The 20,706-nt window shown below is 36.5% G+C and overlaps 1 protein-coding gene across 3 annotated transcripts in view; it reads left to right on the top strand.

Annotated features, from left to right (window-relative positions):
• Nucleotides 1–17,125, top strand: part of LOC107673143 (cysteine and glycine-rich protein 1-like) — a 28,350-nt gene extending 11,225 nt beyond the window's left edge. Inside the window, exons 2-8 of one of the 3 annotated variants that reach the window (XM_016466638.1) lie at nucleotides 7,390–7,689; nucleotides 10,173–10,282; nucleotides 12,166–12,218; nucleotides 12,976–13,091; nucleotides 14,377–14,506; nucleotides 14,608–14,701; nucleotides 16,257–17,125. In XM_016466638.1, coding sequence (XP_016322124.1) covers nucleotides 10,174–10,282; nucleotides 12,166–12,218; nucleotides 12,976–13,091; nucleotides 14,377–14,506; nucleotides 14,608–14,701; nucleotides 16,257–16,333 — 579 coding nt within the window. In that variant the 5' untranslated portion in view covers nucleotides 7,390–7,689; nucleotide 10,173 and the 3' untranslated portion in view covers nucleotides 16,334–17,125. Of the gene's footprint in view, nucleotides 1–7,389; nucleotides 7,690–9,251; nucleotides 10,283–12,165; nucleotides 12,335–12,975; nucleotides 13,092–14,376; nucleotides 14,507–14,607; nucleotides 14,702–16,256 lie in introns of those variants that run through there. The other 2 variants (XM_016466654.1, XM_016466647.1) reach the window with 2 other exon arrangements.
• The last annotated feature ends 3,581 nt before the right edge of the window (nucleotides 17,126–20,706 follow it).

Genomic DNA, 20,706 nt, shown 5'->3' with positions numbered 1-20,706 from the left:
TGCATTATAATGTTTTTGTTAGCCTATCCAGTTGAAGCCACTAGAACGCGGCACTGCTGCGTTGTTAATTACAAATATTGCGGGAAAAGAGAACATCAATGCGGAGAAGATCTTGTTTACATCAAAACCGAAACCAAGCCGTTTACACAGAACGCATTTCACATGCATTTTCTAGACGGACATCTATTACGGTTGCACTCGCATCTCGCACAAGAGAGCCGCATGTTTAGAAAGCCATGTAAAATTAATGCAAGTTTAACTTTGAAAAAACATCTCTCGAGACTTTATGGTGGGTTTTTTTCCCCATCCCACTGCAACTCGTGTTTTTAAATGAAAAATGTAATCTGTGTGATTGGCTTTCGGCCCTTTGTATTAAACTATGAATACATACATGATGCTGTTTTGTTTATAGTTGTTTAAGCAATTTAATTAATTATAATTGGTTTATAAACATTACGCACTTTTTTCCACAGATAGTCATGTTATCTTATATGCTTTGAATAAACGGGCATTGGTCGATGTGCCCTCTTGTGGCCTCAGGAGAGAAGCCAAAAGTTTTTCTTCACCCTAACTGAAATTATGCATTTTAAATTCGAATATAATTCGAATTTTGATAATATTTAAGTACAAAATTCGAATTTAGTTTTTCATCCATTTTGACAGCCCTAGTAGTTTATGACTTCTTTGTTGGAGAGGGTGATTCACTTGTCAATGCTGAGTCAGACAGCCATGAGTAATATTATTATGCAGCAAAGCGTATCACTCAATAAATAAGTGAAATACTGACAGATTCCTTTGTTTTGAACAGATTGTGAAGGTCACTGACTGAATCCTTAGGGATTTAACAATAGATGCTGCTGCGCTCTCTCTTGGATGCAGGATCATTTTACAGACAATATCACCCGAGACCAATTTATCCCAGAAAGTGCTTGGGTGACTCAGCAGCTGAGTAACTGTTCCTGAAAAATGGGTCAAACTGACCGAATGGCTGTTTGAGGAAGACCAAACTGTTTGGTCATCAGAATATAAAATGCATCAACAGACAATGCGATGCCTTTAGACACACAACAGGGGAGCTGCCGCCGCATGCTGTACATCTAAATGAACAAACATATACAGATACACACTTGTGGTCTGCATGGGGCACAGAAAAGCCAGTAAACAACATCTATCTGTCAGCTGTCTGACTGTAATTTACTGTGCCATTCCTGAGAGTCAGAGAAGTATACATTAGATATATAGAGAACTGTAACATGATATGCTCAAACAGCATTTAAATAGATCAGAAATTATGAAATGACACAATATACTGTAGACCTTTTTTCTGGTCTCTCTGTTGCCCCCTACAGGACAACAGTGGAACTGTAATCCATAGTTTGACAGAAGATGGTAAAATAGATTTTAAACTGATATCATACAAAGAAAATCAAGAAATCTCAATCTCACAAATTAATAAAATACAAATATGGTGGGATATTCTGAACTTGTGAAGGGTCAGAAGAGCATCAAACTAAAATGGCATCTGCCCCTCGCCCCCTCCATTAATTCATTTAAAATGGCAAACTTACCGTAATAATGAAGTCAACAGCTCAAGTATTATGCGCAGTATTTAAACAGAGAAATGTGGTGAAAGTTCAGTCTTGAGAACATTTCTCCTCGTGGGACAAGCGTCCTCTCACATTGCAATCAACTGAAACTCATCCATGATACTAACAATAGTGTGTAATACAGCACTGTTGGATCCATTTCTTCGTGACATTTAAGGTGTTTTCATCTTTAAAGTATTTTCATGCATACTGTGAAAAGTTAAAACGTGCGGTTACATTTCTAGCTGAGCTGACTCTTAATGCCATCTAAACAACACAATTGCAAGTCTGAAATTGCTTTTATAAAGCATGACAAAATAATATTGAGTAGCCTAACTTACATTTTAAACAAAATATCGCCAATTATGTATGTTGGCTCCGCAAACAAAAACTGTTCCAAACAAAGCCACTGCTGACTGACCACGTGTTGTTCGCACCTGAATGCAGTGTTGCCAACTGCTTTCAATTGAAAGTAGCTAAAACTGGTAGCTAAATGTCACTAGATGACATCACAATGGCAAATTCACTGATCTATATAAAGATGAACGTAGATCAGTGGGCAAGATGAGAACTTAGATAAGGTTTGTCCAAGCAGTTGCTATATTTGTCCCTAAACTTTTGAAAAAAGTCTCAAAAGGGGTGGGGAAGTCGCTAAATCTAGCTACAAAGTAGCTAAATTGGCAACACTGCCTGAATGAGTCTGTGTTTTTGAACGAATCAGTTGGGTCAATGATTCAAAAGACTCACTCATAAAGACAACTGTCACTTGATTCGTCGAATCAGAGTTTTTGAACCAATCTGTTGGGTCAATGATTCAAATGAATCAATTGAGTGAATGACTCAAATGACTCATGAAGACAGTCGCTTGTCGCCACCTACTGGTGTAACAATGTAATCTGCAGAAAGAATCACTGAATCTGTCAGAAATGCACACAGACGCGCAAACAGTGAAACAGTCCAGCTGTTGGACTGTTATATGAGCACACTTGACCAATCAAAGTGGAGAACCAGAAGCATATTGTATAATGTGATGTTAAATCACCCAAAAATGAAAATTCTGTCATCATTTACTCACCCTCATGTCATTAAAACCTGTAAGACTTTCATCTGCAGAACACAAAATAAGATAATTTGAAGAATGTTGGTAACCAAACAGTTTGGTTACCATTGACTTACATATGGTCAAAAACACTGAGAAGAATTCTTCTTTTATATACCACAGAAAAGTAAGTTATAGAAGTTTGAGTCAATTTTTGGTCATTTTAGGGTGAACTATCGCTTAAAATCTTCATGTCCAGTAAATCATGGTAATACGCTTTATAAGTAGCTTTATAAGTATCATCTTCTACTTGGAAATCTACAAACCATCCTTGTTGATCTATGCACTAATACAACCATTACAATCATCAACAGATAAAAAGAGAGCATGCTACGAAGGAAATACAATAACTGACTGATTTCAAATCAAGCTAAAACAGCTGAAAAGAAATATAGGATAAAATGATTGTTTAAGCATGCTATCAAACCACAAATTTGTCCGACTCTATGCAGATTTGCGAATAAAATAAATTATCATAAAAAAATAATAATCAGTGAGGAGCTACTCACAGCATGAAGGCTGTCCATTCACTGCAGAGCTGTGTATGTTTCCACTCTCCTTTGAAGTGTGTGAGTGTGTGTGGAAGCAGAAGCTCTTCAGATGAAGGACATGCATACACTAACACATGTGCACACACTGAAATATCTGTTGCGTAGCACCAGAAGGCTCTTAGGCACAAAGACGAGGCCTATAGAGTGGCTTCTCCACAGATTACACACATTCCCATATGACAGTGCAATGAGAGGGACACAGTGTGTGTGTGTCTGTGTGTGTGTGTGTGTATGTGTGCGTGTACCTGGTATTAGTAATACTAGTAACAAGGATAGTAATACTAGTCAATTTTGACCTTGTGGGGACATTTTTGAGGTCCCCATGAGGAAACAAGCTTATAAATCATACAGAATTTGTTTTTTTGAGAAAGTAAAAATGCACAAAGTTTCCTGTAAGGGGTAGGTTTAGGGGTAGGGTTGGTGTAGGGCAATAGCACATACAGTTTGTACAGTATAAAAACCATTATGCCTATGGAATGTCCCCATAAAACATGGAAACACAACATGCGTGTGTGTGTGTGTGTGTGTGTGTGTGTGTATTGTGGGTAAAGTCGGCCGAAGCCAAACTACTTGTGGCCCCAGGCACGCTTTATGCCAGCACTATTAGGGGAAGCCCGGCAGACGCCGCCACAATGGTGAGTCTGTGCCAGTGTCACCCCAGCCTTTGTAAGCGTTTTACAGCCCACTAATGATGCAGCGAACACGGCCATCTGTGTGCAGGGGGCCTTTTCTGAGTGCACACAAATGAGTAGATAACATGAGAGAGACAGACAGATTAAGGAGGCAGTACAAAGCGAAGTTGGTATGAGATGATTATACGGTTCTTTGTTGAGAGCTTTTAATTGTTTTGGCAGCCTTATGCAAATTACATCCGAAACGGCGAGGATTGACTGAAGGAAATGAATTGGGATTTTTGTTATAAGGGGATTTCACACAAACAGTGACGCATATTTGAAAGTGCAATTCAAATAAATTGAATGATTCAGAAATTTTTTTTCACACAACGTTCCTTACGACGCAAATCTTGGACCATATGCCACATGATGACGCACAATAATCATCGACAGGAATTAAAAATGTCAATTCTGTCATCATTTTCTCACCCTCAAGTTGTTCCAAACCTGTATGAATGTCTTTCTTCTGATGAACACACACACACAAAAAATATATTTTGAAGAATGTTGGTAACCAAACAGTTGCTGGTAGCCACTGACTTCCATAGTTTTTATTTTATTTATTTATTCATTTTTCTATATTATGGAAGTCAATGGAGACCAGAAACTGTGTGGTCTTCAAAATATCTTCTTTTGTGTTCAACAGAAGACGAAAAAACGAATGTAGGTTTAAAACACCATTAGGGTAAATAAATGACAGAATTTTCATTTTTGGGTGAACTATCCCTTTAAGAATAATTTTAGTGCTCGGGATTAATACACTTGTGCTCTGTTCATATGCAATGGTGGACAAGATGCCAGGTTGAGACACATTGCAAGAACAATGACTTTGTTGTGCAAACCTGCTGTTTAGATAGATACAGTAGTAGCACGTACATGTTGAGAGTTTAGTTTTCACTAGATTGCCATTCAATGTTTCTCCTCCATGTGAATTTAAACACTTGTTATTGCACATCTGTAATGATGAAGTTGCATTTAGTACATTTAAAATATAGTACCTTTATATGTACTATCAAATAACACACTACAGTTGAAATTTTAAACAAATACTATATAGTATGCTTTAGTATGTTAGTCATCACATCAAAACAAGTATACGTCTTTAAAGCATGGCAAAAGATTATTAAAACATGACTTAATAAAAGGTTTAGTTTAAAGTAAAGTCATCAATTTGACATTATTACAAAGTGCACTTTTTAAAAAGTGTACTTAAGTGTGTTAAGAGACAGTCATGAAAGTTAACTCTTTAAGTACACTTAAGTGGCCTTTAATTCAATTAATATCACATTTTCTGCAAGTACAGTTTTTTTTTTTTTTTTTTTTATATACATTCAAGTTTTGAAGTATACTACAAGTGCTCATTCATTAGGCATACAGCTGCACACTTCTTTTTCACACAGGCATCTTAGACTTTCTGAAGTTTGTTTGATGGAAGAAAGAAAGTCATGTAGATTTGACACGTAGGCTTTCAGGGAGTTGAGTAATAATAAAGTGTCCAATTGCATACTTCGGTAAACAAAAAAAGAAGGAACATATTCAGGAAAACAGGAAAAAACATAGTGAGACAAAAGTGAGGATCTAACTGGATCCAAACTAGAAACAGCTGCAGAAATGAGCATTTAACGAGCCAGAGAATATATGAAATTTGCCTCAGTGGGAGTGAAATGATATTTCATGCAGGCTTACACATGCATGATTTGGCAACTGGTCAAATCACAAATTGTTACAAGTTAGCTTGATATAATTTCTAAGTTATTAATATCATACAGAGGCATAACGCTAAACAGCTTCTGTGTCCGTTTCTCAGAATCATTCATTTGATGCCACAAGATAGCGCCAGTGAGTCCTACATAAACATGACTGAGTGGAATCAAGACTTCATCTTTCCACAGTATAGTTTAATTGTACAGTATAACTAATATTAATGTAATATATGCAATCTAATGTGACTTTTATTCAATCTCCAGGTCATAGTCATCAGATTTTGCAAACGAATGACCTCTATAGCTACATAATCAATTTTCCTGTAGATCTCCAATACAAATACACCATGAGGAGAGAGTAAATGATAAAATCAGGACCCAGACAGCATTCACCGTCGTCCATAGCAGACAGTAGATGTGACGTGAAAACATATGGGCCAAATTTTCACCATGTATGTTTATAACTGGAGGGAATTATGGAAATGTTTTTGTGGTTAACATTTGGAAAAACAGACGTCTCGTGCTAAAATCGAGCAAATAATCATTACATTTACCAATACGATATTGATTTGATGTTCAAAATACCCATAAAATAGCTGCCTTTACTAGGTGTCTGCTGGATGTTTTTAATATATGACTGTTCTGAAGTTCCTTTTTGTTGTGGCTTAGAACATTTAAATCAAATGAACTTTCAGTTACTATCTGAAACTGTACTTAGCTTTCACTGGAGCTAATATCCCCTTCAAAAGCAGCACCAGTGTCCCGCTCACTACAGTAGATCATTCTAACACTGTAATTACCCTGCTACAGGAAGACATGCTTGCAGTGCCTGATGGGATATTTAATCATCCTGAAGAGGAAGAGTAGTACATTGCCCACATGCTCGTGGCATTTCCAGACCCACCCAAGCAATATAAAATATGAAGGTCAGAGCTGTGTCGTTGGTTTTTAGCAGCTGGACTCCATCTGTTGATGTAAATGAACCATAAAATAGCGGACTCTATGTTGTCAGCAAGGTCACTGAGCAAAAATCTTGATGGCACAAGTTCACTATTAAACGCAAACTATATATATAAACTATAGATACTATTAAACAGTTTATTCACACTATCTCAAAAGGTTGGGCTCGGTAAGATTGTTTAATGTTCTTGAAAGAAATCTCTTCTGCTCAACAAGGCTGCATTTATTTGATCAAAAATACAGTAAAAACAGTGCAGTAATATTGTGAAATAATATCACAATTTAAAAGAACTATTTTCTGTTTTAATATGTTGTCTATATTTAATATATTGTAATAATATATTGGTATTGTTGTTGCTGCCGCCACCATGTCGTGGAGACGCTGTGTGTTTCGTTGCTAAAACAAAACTACTTTGTTTGGTCTTCCAAAAGAGGACACGACTACAAATCAGTGGTTAAGTCGTATTTACAACACTGTTCCAGAACAGTTCAACCCAAATATTCAGATGTGTGCAGCACATTTTATGGAGGACTGTTTCCTGATCCTGGTAGAGTACACTAATGCATCTGTGCACAAAGGTTTTTGAACCTTAAACCGCATAAACACATTTCATTACACCAAATACACAAAATAATGTTCTTTTTAGCAACGTCATATGACCCCTTTAATGATAAAAGCCGCTGTCAATGGGGACCAGCAACTGAAGGTGAACTTTCGTTTTAAGGTCAATTCTTGAGGTATGAAAGAGGAAACTCAGTAAACCTTGACTTATTGCACTGTATACTTGTTTAAACATTCTTGATTTTCTTGATGAGAGTGTCACGGTGTGGCAGGCCGTGTTCAGGATGTCTATGAGTGTCAGAGGGGGTGTCAGTGAGCAAACAAACAGCAGGGTCACAAGGAAGTGCTGTTCCTTTAACAACTCACCACAGCACATAATTTGACTCACTTCCCTCACTGCCCCACCCCAGAGCTCCTGTGCTGAAGTTTGACACAGACCCCTCCACTGTTACGTGTGTTAGGACAGGAGAATCTGTTCTCATTCCCACAGTCTGCTGGACTTTGACTGCTGATTTTCTGTCCATATCAACACCTAGTAGAGAAGATCACTTCAGGTACGAAACTCTTCCGCTTTAGACTTCTCTTGCGTAATGGCTCTGCAAGCTTGTGTGCAGCTCATAAGTCTGAAACTGTTTCTGAGGTTTTGTTTTCTTGAAATTCTTTAAATACTTTCCACCTCATCAACTTTTTGATTTTGTTCAACATACTAAATTCTTGGCATTCATAGGGAAGCAACAAATTCAGTTCTTCCCTTTCTCAGTTACTACTACTACTAACTTTTCTGATCTGGAATCAGGAATATTACTTGTCTAGTCTTGCTTTGTAGTGGAATAACTGGACTCTTTCTGTCCAAAAATCATTCAGTCTTTGGAACGTTTTGACCAAGATTTTCAGAAACAAATCCTTTGAACTGAGTGTCATCTATCACTTCGTCTGGGGAAACAATAATTTGCTGCAAAATTTCTTTCCTAAACAACAACATTTCTTATATAATTCAATTTAGGTTTTAAATTTGTTACAAATAGTAGGTCACGTCCAACCCTTAGTCTTACTTTAAAGTTAACAATAGAGGTCCCAGAAAGGGTATTTTCATAGTGATATCATAGGTGAACTATATTGGGTTCTACACCTTTAAAATAAAAATAAAAGCTTTAAAATAGCTTTTTTTAAAGAACATTTTAATGATTTAAAGACCATTTCTACTATAAAGCACCTTTTGTGGAAATGTAAAAGTTCCATGGATGTTAAAAGAACCATTGATGCCAATAAAGAGCCTTTATTTTTAAGTGTGTAGTTGAGTTTTTGTAAAATGTTGCTATTTTTTTTCATAGTGTTTGTGGAAGGAAGTGTGTTTAGACTGTATCTTGTTTCATGTCTGTGCTAAATTTTGCGAGCTTGAAGACATATGGTATAGTGTTATAGTCCATGTGGAAATGAGACTAATGCAGCATGGTGGATTTGCAGTCATGAATAAAGCTCAAGAATTCGGACATCACAGGAAGTTCAGATTCAGCTGAGACCACTGCCTAAAACAGTTTAGCAGTATCATCATAATACTGTCTAACTTCCTTGAGTCTGGCTGTGAACCTATCTATCAAACTTTTCATGACCTTCTGTGGCAACGTCAGAGAAGCATGTGTTTGCACTGGAAGGGAAATGGCCATAACAGAGCAGAACAGGCTTATAGTACAGAACATTATCAACATTTGTGGCTGTATGCTGAGTCATGACATTTCCTCACAACCTTGGCAACCCAACATGTTTGGAGTCAGGGGCCGGAATTAGTGTTTAGACTGGAGACAGCAGAACTATGCAGGAATGTCTTGATTACAACCAACCATCCCTTTTATGGACAAAACCAATGAGACATTTCCTAGCAATTACAGCAGATCAGACAGCATGATTCACTGTCAAAAGTATAGGCATACATTAAAATTTACAATCAAGAACCCACACTGGGTCAATTATTATTTTTGTTTTGTTTTTGTGTGTCTCAGTCTCAGTGCAGATTCTGGACAAAACAAAACTGATTCCTGTTTTGTTATGTTATATGTTATATGTTATGTTATGTTATGTTATGGTTTGTTTTGTTTGGTTTTAATGTTTTGTGTCTCCGTCTCGTTGCAGATTCTGGACAACAAAACAACTGATTCCTGTTTTTTGTTTTGTTTTGTCATTGCAGAGTCTGGACACAACAAAACAACTGATTTGTGTTTTGTTTTGTGTCTTAAGCTGTGTCCGAAATCACTCACTCGTTCACTCATTCACTAATCCCTATATAGTCTATGGCAGTTAAGTGCACTATATATCAGAAAGGATTGAACAAAATGAAGTGAGCGAATTCAGACGCTGACGTAGGCCTATACTCCACGTCAAAGAGCTGGAACTGTTGCAGAAACATCTCCGTCACATATGTAGTTTATAGTTTAGTTTAGTTTAGTTTTTTTGTTGTGCCACAGTGTGGGTTCTGAATTGTAACATTCTCATCATGCTTTTAAGGTCAGATTAAATTAATTCCGGCTGACCGGAGATCCATTGCAATGTTAGTCTAGTGAAGCGGGAGGCATATTTAGAAAAGAAAACATAAACTTGCCAAGCTCAAGTTCAAGTTGTACTCTGGAATCACAACAAGTATGTGCTTTTGAAAGTCCAAATGCACGTTTATATCAGAAACGTCTCGTTTCAGATTTCAGACATGCATGCTTTAATAATTTCAATGCCTTTTTTGGCATTGCATTTCTCTTGTGGTATGTCATCACTTTTATGTAAAGTTTTTGTGTTTACTTAACTACTCATAACTACAGTATAATTACATACATATATAGTATTTACAGAACTTCAGGACTTCATTGACTTTTATTGTTTCCGACAATCTTATCCTACACCTATTCTTACTTAACCTTTACACACATTTTCTGGATTTGAATTAATTATTGTGTGTACCATTAGGATGTCCCCAAAAAGTAGGTGATTTCAGGCCAGGTCTGTGTGTGTGTGTGTGTGTGTGTGTGTGTGTTTGTGTGTGTGTGTGTTACAGGATGCCTCTTGGGGGTGGAAACAAATGTGGCTGCTGCCAGAAAACAGTGTACTTTGCAGAGGAAGTGCAATGTGAAGGGCGGAGCTTCCACAGATCCTGCTTCCTGTGCAGTAAGTCCTGTTCATTTTCCTGTGTCCAGTGCCATGGCATTGGCCATGAGTCCACTGTATCAGTAGGTCAGTTGGTTTGACAAAGTTTACCAAGGGCAGACTCTTTCTGACGGATAAGGATTAACCACTTAAGCTCAGGGCGTTTTTTGGTATTTTCGCCTAAATTTAACATACTCAAACTCAAATGTTTACCCTACACACATACAATGGAGGAAATGAAAAAAAATGGTTTCATTGTAAAGAAAACCCTTTGAACTACAAAATATGAGTGTAATTCTTTATAAATAACATTATATACTTTTCAAATATTACTATAAACACAAAAAAAACATAGGCGCTTTTGGAGTTTTAAAAGTAAGTATTTTTTTTTAAATCTGTAATTCAGGTTCTATTAGGCACAACTCTCTGCAATTTACTTTGTTTGATGTCACTAGATGCCAAAAAGTGCCGCTGACTGAAGCAGTGCTACGAGTATAAATGTAAATTCGCTCAGAGGTGACCAAATTTTACATCGCGGTTCTATCGAAGATAATTCGATCTGTGATTGTCACACAATGAAATAATCTACATCGTCAAATTCCTGAGAATGAGAGCTTTCTTGTGATATATGACTTGACTTTTTTGTGAAAAATATATAAAATACACATTCTTCGTAAAAATTATTCGCAATGGTTAGGCGGAAATTCGTGTGTGGGACGAATACATTTCTAAGCTTAATTTTACTGCTTTATGAATATAAAAACCAAAAGGAATGGTATTCTTTGTAAAGAAGACACTCCAAGCTTTCAAATGAACCCATATATGGGCTGATACCATATAAGGAAGGCTATGTAAATGAAGCATAAACATTTTTAACGTCATTTTGGACCCGTATCCGGGTCCGCAGAGTTTAACTGGTTTTAATATATAATTTAATATATCATATATTATTCATCTTTTGTACAACTGCAGGCACAATGCTGATTTTCCTGAAATTGAAAATGTGTTCCAGAATGCTTTTAAAGCTGTATTGAAAGAGTAAGCAGTCAGATTTTGATAGTTTCATAGTTTAATATATATATTACACATTTAAACGGTCGTTGCTTATGAAAATGTACATACTTTTGAGTGTGAAAATAATGTTATAAAACTGCATCTTGATACCACAGACCCTCTTGTCGCATATGTTTACAAGTGCATTAGCAACTACATAATTTTTTACCTTACAATTCATTATTACTTACCTTTTTCTTACATTTAATAAGTAGGGCATCTGCTATAATTTAGGAGAAACTAATTCTAATTATGGATAATGTTATGAACTGGGTCACAGTCATAGTTCATGTGGTAACATTAGTTTTTTCCAACAGATCAGTCAAGATTGTTCTCTGGTGCTCTCTTCTGGTTGTCTCTATAATTCACTTATGAAATATAATATTACCCTGCTTTGATGACATTTTTTTTGGAGGGCTTTTGAGGGCCCAAAGGGCTCTGCGTTCCAGACAGACTGTCTTCAAAAAAAAAATAATAATAATAATTTTTATGAATAAAAATGTAATAAAAAATTAAACACAGAACCCTGCTGACGTGTTCCTCTGGACAGACAAGATTTTATGATCACAAACTTCACAAAACTAGCACATATAGCAAACTGTACAATCTTTTTCTAATATTAAACTATGAAAAATATACTTTCACATCTAAATAATGTCTTTCAAACAACAATATATTATGATATCATCCACTCGCCACACTTTCAGATATCTATATTGGCTAAAGCAACAGGTTTGCTTTGGTAACAGGTTACTGTCATTATTATGTTTTCGAAAACTTGAAGCTGAAGGTCACTGCAGAACACGTTTATCTATGTATTTTGTTATATTCACTCATCCTTCTCATTTCAGTGGTGTGCAGGAAATGTCTAGACAGCACTACTGTAGCCGTCCATGAGAATGAGATCTACTGCAAGGCCTGTTATGGCAAAAAGTATGGGCCCAAAGGCTACGGCTATGGCGCTGGCGCAGGAACTCTGAGCATGGATAAAGGAGAGTCACTGGGAATTAAACCTGCAGAGTAAGAATACACTTAATTTTGATTCTTAAATATTACTTCATATGTGTTCTTTTAGCATCTAGTCTCACAAAATTAGACTTCTGACTGTTGGCATAATGTCTACTTCATAGCCTATTCTGGCCAAGATGGGCACACTTAGGTGGAAAGGGACCATTTGACCAACATGTCATCAAATAGTTTATCATGTTTTACACATTTACAGCACAGTCTCCAAGCTGTTCTTTTACATGATATGAAAATGAATGGTGACTGTCTGTAAAGCAAAATTTTCTCTGAATAATTACTTAAATTTCGCTCTATTCCTCATACAAAGCTATCATATACTGCAAATTTGGAATATAGCTCACAAGATGCCTTTTTGGAGCTTGACAGCTCTTGGTCTCCATCCACTTTGACTGAATGGAAAAGAGCAGCGTGAACATTCTTCAAAATTACTTATTTTGTGTTCCACAGGAGAAAGACAGTCTTGGAACAGGTTTTATTGATCGCAGTATATAACTTTGGGGGGAACTATTCATTTTAAAGGGGTCATATGATGCGATTTCAAGTTTTATGTTTACGCGGCGCGTTATGCAACGCAACGCGTAAAAAGACAGTATAAGTCATTATAAAGCACTACTGTAGCCGTCCATGAGAATGAGATCTACTGCAAGGCCTGTTATGGCAAAAAGTATGGGCCCAAAGGCTACGGCTATGGCGCTGGCGCAGGAACTCTGAGCATGGATAAAGGAGAGTCACTGGGAATTAAACCTGCAGAGTAAGAATACACTTAATTTTGATTCTTAAATATTACTTCATATGTGTTCTTTTAGCATCTAGTCTCACAAAATTAGACTTCTGACTGTTGGCATAATGTCTACTTCATAGCCTATTCTGGCCAAGATGGGCACACTTAGGTGGAAAGGGACCATTTGACCAACATGTCATCAAATAGTTTATCATGTTTTACACATTTACAGCACAGTCTCCAAGCTGTTCTTTTACATGATATGAAAATGAATGGTGACTGTCTGTAAAGCAAAATTTTCTCTGAATAATTACTTAAATTTCGCTCTATTCCTCATACAAAGCTATCATATACTGCAAATTTGGAATATAGCTCACAAGATGCCTTTTTGGAGCTTGACAGCTCTTGGTCTCCATCCACTTTGACTGAATGGAAAAGAGCAGCGTGAACATTCTTCAAAATTACTTATTTTGTGTTCCACAGGAGAAAGACAGTCTTGGAACAGGTTTTATTGATCGCAGTATATAACTTTGGGGGGAACTATTCATTTTAAAGGGGTCATATGATGCGATTTCAAGTTTTATGTTTACGCGGCGCGTTATGCAACGCAACGCGTAAAAAGACAGTATAAGTCATTATAATCAGTAATTATGTCCCCACTGGATGCAACAAATGCATCATTTATAATGGGTTTTATTGCTTTTGTCTCGTCGCTCCGGCTGGGACACGGCATCACAGTATGGTAAGGGGTGTAACATTTCCGTCACACACTTGAGGTATTCGGCCAATCACAACACACTGGATAGCTGGCCAATCAGAGCACACCTCGCTTTTCAGAACGTTGAGCTTTGTAAAAATCGACTTCAGAAAGGCGGGGCATAGAGGAGAAACAATAATGTACAGTATGTGGAAAATAATGTGTTTTTTGAACCTTAAACCGCATAAACACATTGAATTACACCAAATACACAAAATAATGTTCTTTTTAGCAGCATCATATGACCCATTTAAGTTTTGGTGACATGAATCATTTACATTTACATTTATTCATTTGACAGACGCTTTTATCCAAAGTGACTTACAGTTGAGGAACACAACAAGCGATGCATCATAAGATGGCAATAAACACGAGAAGTGCCTGTTATACAAGGTTTCAGTCATCATTCAAAATAGTAAAAAGCTAGTACAAGAGGATAATTAGAGAACAGAAAAAGTGAAGGCATATAATTTTTTTTTAATAATAATTGAACCTAGCAAAATGTTGCCAATCTGGTGACTGTTCAGCATCTGACTCTTGTGTGTCTTCTGATTGCAGGCCTCAGGAACACCAGCCAACCAATAACCCCAACGCATCCAAGTTTGCTCAAAAGTTTGGCGGCTCTGATAATTGTCCTCGGTGTAGCAAGGCCGTCTACGCAGCTGAAAAAGTCATAGGGGCAGGAAATGTAAGCCAAAAGCAGAAACGACAGGAGGAAATGCTGTCATGACACACCAAAATTAACTAAGCCTGGTCTTCATTGAGCGACTGTGGTCTTCTTTTCTGCAGGCATGGCACAGGGGTTGTTTCCGATGTGCAAAGTGCGGCAAGGGGCTGGAATCTACAACTTTAGCCGACAAGGATGGTGAAATCTACTGCAAAGGCAGAGTATCCAATGTTATCCTGTCTCTTTTTAGTGATTCATGCCAAGCAACCACCTAGAAAACACCCAGAACCACATAATGAACTAAAAACACTCAGAACATGTTAGCAACGATACAGCAGCTTGAGCTGGGTTGACAATATTGATTAATTGATTTGAATCAATCTTCATTTTCATGAACAAATATCTATTCCTAAATCCCAAGATCGTTTGCGGGTGAGTCTATGCTGTCGATGTTTCTGCTTATGCATTAACAAAACTTCACTAAACAGCACTTGTAGTGTGACTCTCATCCAATAATCGCAATAAGTTACTCAATAATTACAAAGTCTGTGCTTTATAATTCTGTCATTTTTATCACAAACGGTTACATCTTGTAATGGTTTTAATGGTTATAATTGGTATTGTTGTATTGGCTTGTATTGGTTTTAATGGAAACTGAAATTGTCCCTGTGGTTCTCTACTTGTAATTTGTTGCCTTCTATTGGTAGCATGTTAGAACCACTCAATCCTAATGGAATATGGCCCAAAACACTCTACTGGACAGGATTACTAGGTCTGTGTAACAAAACCAGCCCAAAGGTCAATCAAAAATAGCCCCCAAAAAGCCCAACAACCCTATCCAAATATCAAAACTCAACATATGCCACTCCCATACCTAAAATACATATTTGACAGTCACTTTTATGCGTTATACACAATTTCACTTTGAAAACCAGTAACATTAATCATAAACAGTCTGTTTTCATAAAGCTCCGCCCCCCTTCACAAAACTCATAATCTAGCTGTTTTATCATTAGAATGTAAAATATGTCAATACACGCATTACAGTCAATTACAATTTATGCAATATGTCAAATCTTTACACCGCTGAAAAAAAAATCAACCCACGGAAACAGGTTACAAGTAGCCCAATTCTGTGAGAAAACCGTGAACTTGGCAACCCTGCTACTGTTAGGTAATGTTTTAATGGTTAACAGTTGATGGTTTGTAATGTTTCCACAACAAATACCATTACAAACCATTAGAACTTCTATGATGGTTTCTATTTTTGTTAGACCACAGAAAGGCGTGAATAAAACAGCTTGTAAATTAACCATATGGCCTGTAATGTTATATATATTTACCTCAGGAAAGCCATCCAATAACCATAACTCAACAACTAACTCTAGAGAGGAGCATTTTGCTAAATATATGCACTATGTTACATCTTCAATGTATTTTTGCTTTGAAAAACCAGCATTTAAATGTTTATATTTCAACAATGAATTGGAGTCCTCTAGAAAAATTGGCATGTACTCTATCTGATATATATCCAAAACAAATTGAATCAACTCATTGAATCAAATCAAGAGCTTGTGAATCAGAACTGAACCGATTTGTGAAATCTGTGTCAGTAGGCCTACTGTGTCATTCCTAACAGCAACACCCTGGAAACCACCCAAAATCACTGTGGCGAGATTTGCAACAACACCAATCACATTTTCTTCATAATTTGTAAAAGTCCTTGCCATTGTCCTGGCGCCATATTAACTTCATTTTGTGCTCTACACAGGTTGCTATGCCAAAAACTTTGGACCAAAGGGCTTTGGATACGGTCAAGGTGCTGGAGCGCTGTCACACACTCAATAGATCAGCGTGACACCAATCGTAAGCATCTGTTGAAGCACGAGTGCATGAGTGAGTGCATGTCAGTGTCTTGAAAATGGAAACCGGTGTCAGTCAAGAAGGAAACCAGAGTCCAGGTGCTTCTGTCTAAATCTTAAAGAAGACACGTTCCACATTTCAACACATTCCACAAGACATCATGTCATTGTCTTAAACCCATAAACATGTCTTCTTAACTCTTGAACATTGCCAAATGCTTGGAAGAACGTCAAGTATGTAAACAAAACATGGGATTAGACTTAATCTGCTCACCTATGATGATCACTTGGGTTTGTCAAGATTTAGTGGAACCTGAGCTGTGCTGTCAGTATTCCTCTGCTTAGATGTACTGTCTGTTCTCTAATGGATCTGCATGAGTTTACTAGTTTACCACATGATTGTTTGAGCTTTAATCACAGTAAAGAACGTTTTCTTCAGCTCTATTCAAAGCATGAATGCGTCACAAGTACTCCCTGGCTTAAGATGCACTAAATTTATTTCACTATCAATGGAAAAATATCCCACATATGCATTCTGCAAGAACTTTAAGATGTTATAGAAGTAAACGTACAAATATGCACAGTTTTGGTGTCTTTTTTTTTAGTTGTGTCCATTAAACTGAATAGCTGGTGAATGTAAATGTTTGTAAGATATATTTTATGTCAAATGAATGTGCCTTGCAAGTAAGCAGCGTTAGTTTCAGTGTATATTTCTAGTAGATGGAATATGGTGTCACACATTCAAAACAAAACAAATGTTCACTGGTTTTTAAGCTTTTTTTTTATTTTTGGATGATGTACACTACCGTTAAAAAGTTTGGGGTCTGTAAGCGTCTCATCTGCTCACCAAGGCTGCATTTGTTTAATCAAAAATACAGTAAAAACAGTAATACTGTGTAATAGTATTACAAATTAAAATAACTGTTTTGTATTTGAATATATGTTAAAATGTAATTTATTCCTGTGATCAAAGCTGGATTTTCAGCATCATAACTCCAGTCTTCAGTGTCACATGATCCTTCAGAAATCATTCTGATATTCTAAGAAACATTTCTCATCAGTGTTTAAAATAGTTGTGCTGCTTTTATTTCTGTGGAAATTGTGGTACTTTTTCAGTAGTCTTTGATTAGCATCCTAAATAGATGTATTCATTTCTTTTTAAAAATATCTTCCCGACCTCGAACTTTTGAACCATAGTGTACATTGTATCACTTATCTAAATGTCATATTAACTATTGTTTCATATACGCCATTTATACATACCATTTATGAGGCATTGTTTTGATTAAAATTTTCTGTATTAACTTGACCAAACAATCAAGTGGTCATATGAATTATTCATATAAAACTCTCATTGTCTACTGATTCGACATGCGCCAATGTTCTCTGCATTTGTTGCATGTGAAAGGTTATTTGTAAAGTGAGTAGCACGTAACCACATTCCTTTCGCATTATCTCAATGACGTGTGCTAAGTTCATAACGTAATCATTTTACAATTTTAGAAATGTACTATGAGTCACTCTCTTATTGAGTTTCATTGTGACTGAAAGATGAACTATCTGACACTTACAGTCAGGTCGCTTCCTCTTGGGAAGTACCCGATGATCCTTTAAAAGGTCATAAACATTTCATTGGTTAAAAACATTGAGCTCTGCTGATTGTGTACAGAACATCACCCTGACTACTGCTGTATTTCTAGATACAATGCACCGTATAAGTTATAGTGAAAATCAAAAAGATGCTTTGAGATGTCCATGCATGACATCACATTTTAATAGTTATGCTTATTATATTTGTCAACCAAAAAAGGAGTTTTAGGTTATTTTATGATATTTCGAACATTTATTGCATTATTTTAGTGTCGTGTGTTATCCTGAAGGTGTTGTGTTGTGTAGGTTACACTCAGCTCTGTGTATTTACAAGCATTGCTCCTGGATATGCCAATTTCAATGAACATCATGTGGCCTGTTTTGCCACATTTATTATTTTTTCATTATATTTGTTTTTATTTCATTCAGGATCCGTATATATTAAAGGAATAGTGCACTCAAAAATGAAAATGTACTGAAATTGTACTCAAGCCATCCATTCTATTTCTTCATGGGAACTGATTTGGAGTAATGTAGCACTGTAGCACTGCAATGTAGCACTAATGGATGCTCTGCAGTGAATGGGTGCCGTCAGAATGAGAGTCCAAACATCTGATAAAAACATCACAATAATTCACCAGTAATCCACACCATTCCAGTCCATCAGTTAATGTCTTGTGAAGTGAAAAGCTGCGTGTTTGTAGTAAACAAGTCTGTCATTAAAGTGTTTTACCTTTAAACCATTGCTTCTGATCTGTGCATATTTCTCTTCCAATTCAGACGAGATGGTTTTCCACTACAGAAAGCAACAGAGGGCTTGTATTTTAGCCAAAAGCAACTGTTTGAGGTTATAAACATCCTAATGATGAAGTTATTTCTTACAAACACGCTGCTTTTCACTTCACAAGACATTAACTGATGGACGGGAGTGGTGTGGATTACTTGTGCATTATTGTGATGTTTTTATCAGCTGTTTGGACTCTCATTCTGACGGCACCCATTCACTGCAGAGGATCCATTGCTGAGCAAGTGGAATTCTGAATTTCTCCAAATCTGTTCCCATGAAGAAACAAACTCATCTACATCTTGGATGTCCTGAGGATGAGTACATTTTCAGCAAATGTTCATTTTTGAGTGAACTATTCCAACCAGAATTAAGTTAAATAGTTTTTTCTTTTTTTTTTTAAAATGAGCTTCTCGCATCACTGCAGTACACCGGCTTGGTTAAACTTTTCACCTGAAACAGAAAAGTGAAATTAATGACTGAGATATGATCAATCTGTCAAACATTACAAACAAAATTCACAGTGTTGTGTGGGAGTAATATTGTTCATGTTACAAGCTGTCTGCATGTAATGGCTGTTGAACTGAGGGATGGAAAAGAGCCCCTGCCGAATCTAGCATTAACATGAACCACCTACACACATTCCATCTGTGAAAGAAAGACAGGCAACTATTTTGAAATGATACAGGCATTAATATAGGTTTCATTCATAGCGTTAAAATCTTGCTGTAGCGTGCATTATTTGTAGCAAGTGGATGAATGTTCATCATAAATCTTTAATAATACAAGGTACATCTTTCCAGTGATTATGTCAGACCAGTGACATTGGTTCCAATACGTGCAGATGACCTAAATGTTCTTATTTAATGTGTGGCATGTGTGAAACAACACAGCATGGACCCTTCGAATTAGGTTTCAAATGCTAAGAAGAGGTAAAGATTGTCCTCTAGTGGACAGAATGCAAAATAGAATAATGTCTCAGCTATGAAAAGAGCACCTATTTCCCATGACCAACAGTGACTTTCGAAGATGTTCATCATTCCATTTTAGTTGTATCAGTGAAGAAGACAACACTATCGGACGAGTTTCGCTTCCTGAGACACAAGATAAAGAGCTTTCAGTCCACCAATGTTTTGAACCGAATAACAAGACTCATCAGGTTTTTTCAGTAAATTCATGATTTGATCATATTTGATCAGTCATTCAACAACTAAACACCAAATAATGAATAAAGCGACAACATGTCATATATATATAAAAAAATTATTTTTTTTTTTTTTCCTTTTTCTTTTTAGGTTTTATCTTAACTATGCACTATTTGCTGTTGTGCATAGTATGTATGATACGTACACTCTAAAAAATGCTGGGTTGCATTTATTTTATTCATTGGTTTATTTGAATAATGATAGTACAAAAAACATCATTCTAGCAAAAAGCTGAAAAATACACTCTAAAAAATGCTGGGTTGTTTCAACACAACATTGGGTCAAATATGGACTAACCCAACTTTTGGGTTAAAAATGTAATTTTACAATTTAACCAAAAAGTTGGGTTAGTCCATATTTGACCTAAAGTTGGGTTGAAACAACCCAGCATTTTTTAGAGTGTAGCCTATATGATTATTTATAGACCTTATGCGCCAGAGAAGCACGCAGCCATCTTTAGAATTTTATCTTTGAACTTCAGGTTTGGATGGAGCTCTATAGCATCGCTGTTGAAGAGTGCACTCTAAAAAATGCTGGGTTAAATACAACCCAATGGCTGGGTTTGTCCCGATTTTACCCAGCACTGGGTTGTATTTAACCCAGCATTTTTTAGAGTGTAATTATAGCTGGTGAAGTGGATTTACTTTACATATTGTAGTGGAAACTAAAGTTATAATGAGCATTGTAATGTTGCAGGCAGATGTCAAAACAACACTCTAAAAAATGCTGGATTGTTTCAACCAAACGTCGGGTCAAATATGGACTAACCCAACTTTTGGG

The sequence above is a fragment of the Sinocyclocheilus anshuiensis genome, unplaced genomic scaffold (assembly GCF_001515605.1).
Source record: "Sinocyclocheilus anshuiensis isolate Anshui unplaced genomic scaffold, SAMN03320099.WGS_v1.1 scaffold453, whole genome shotgun sequence".
Taxonomy (NCBI): Eukaryota; Metazoa; Chordata; class Actinopteri; order Cypriniformes; family Cyprinidae; genus Sinocyclocheilus; species Sinocyclocheilus anshuiensis.
Note: the sequence above shows the minus strand (reverse complement) of the source record. Positions and strands in the feature narration are given on the sequence as shown.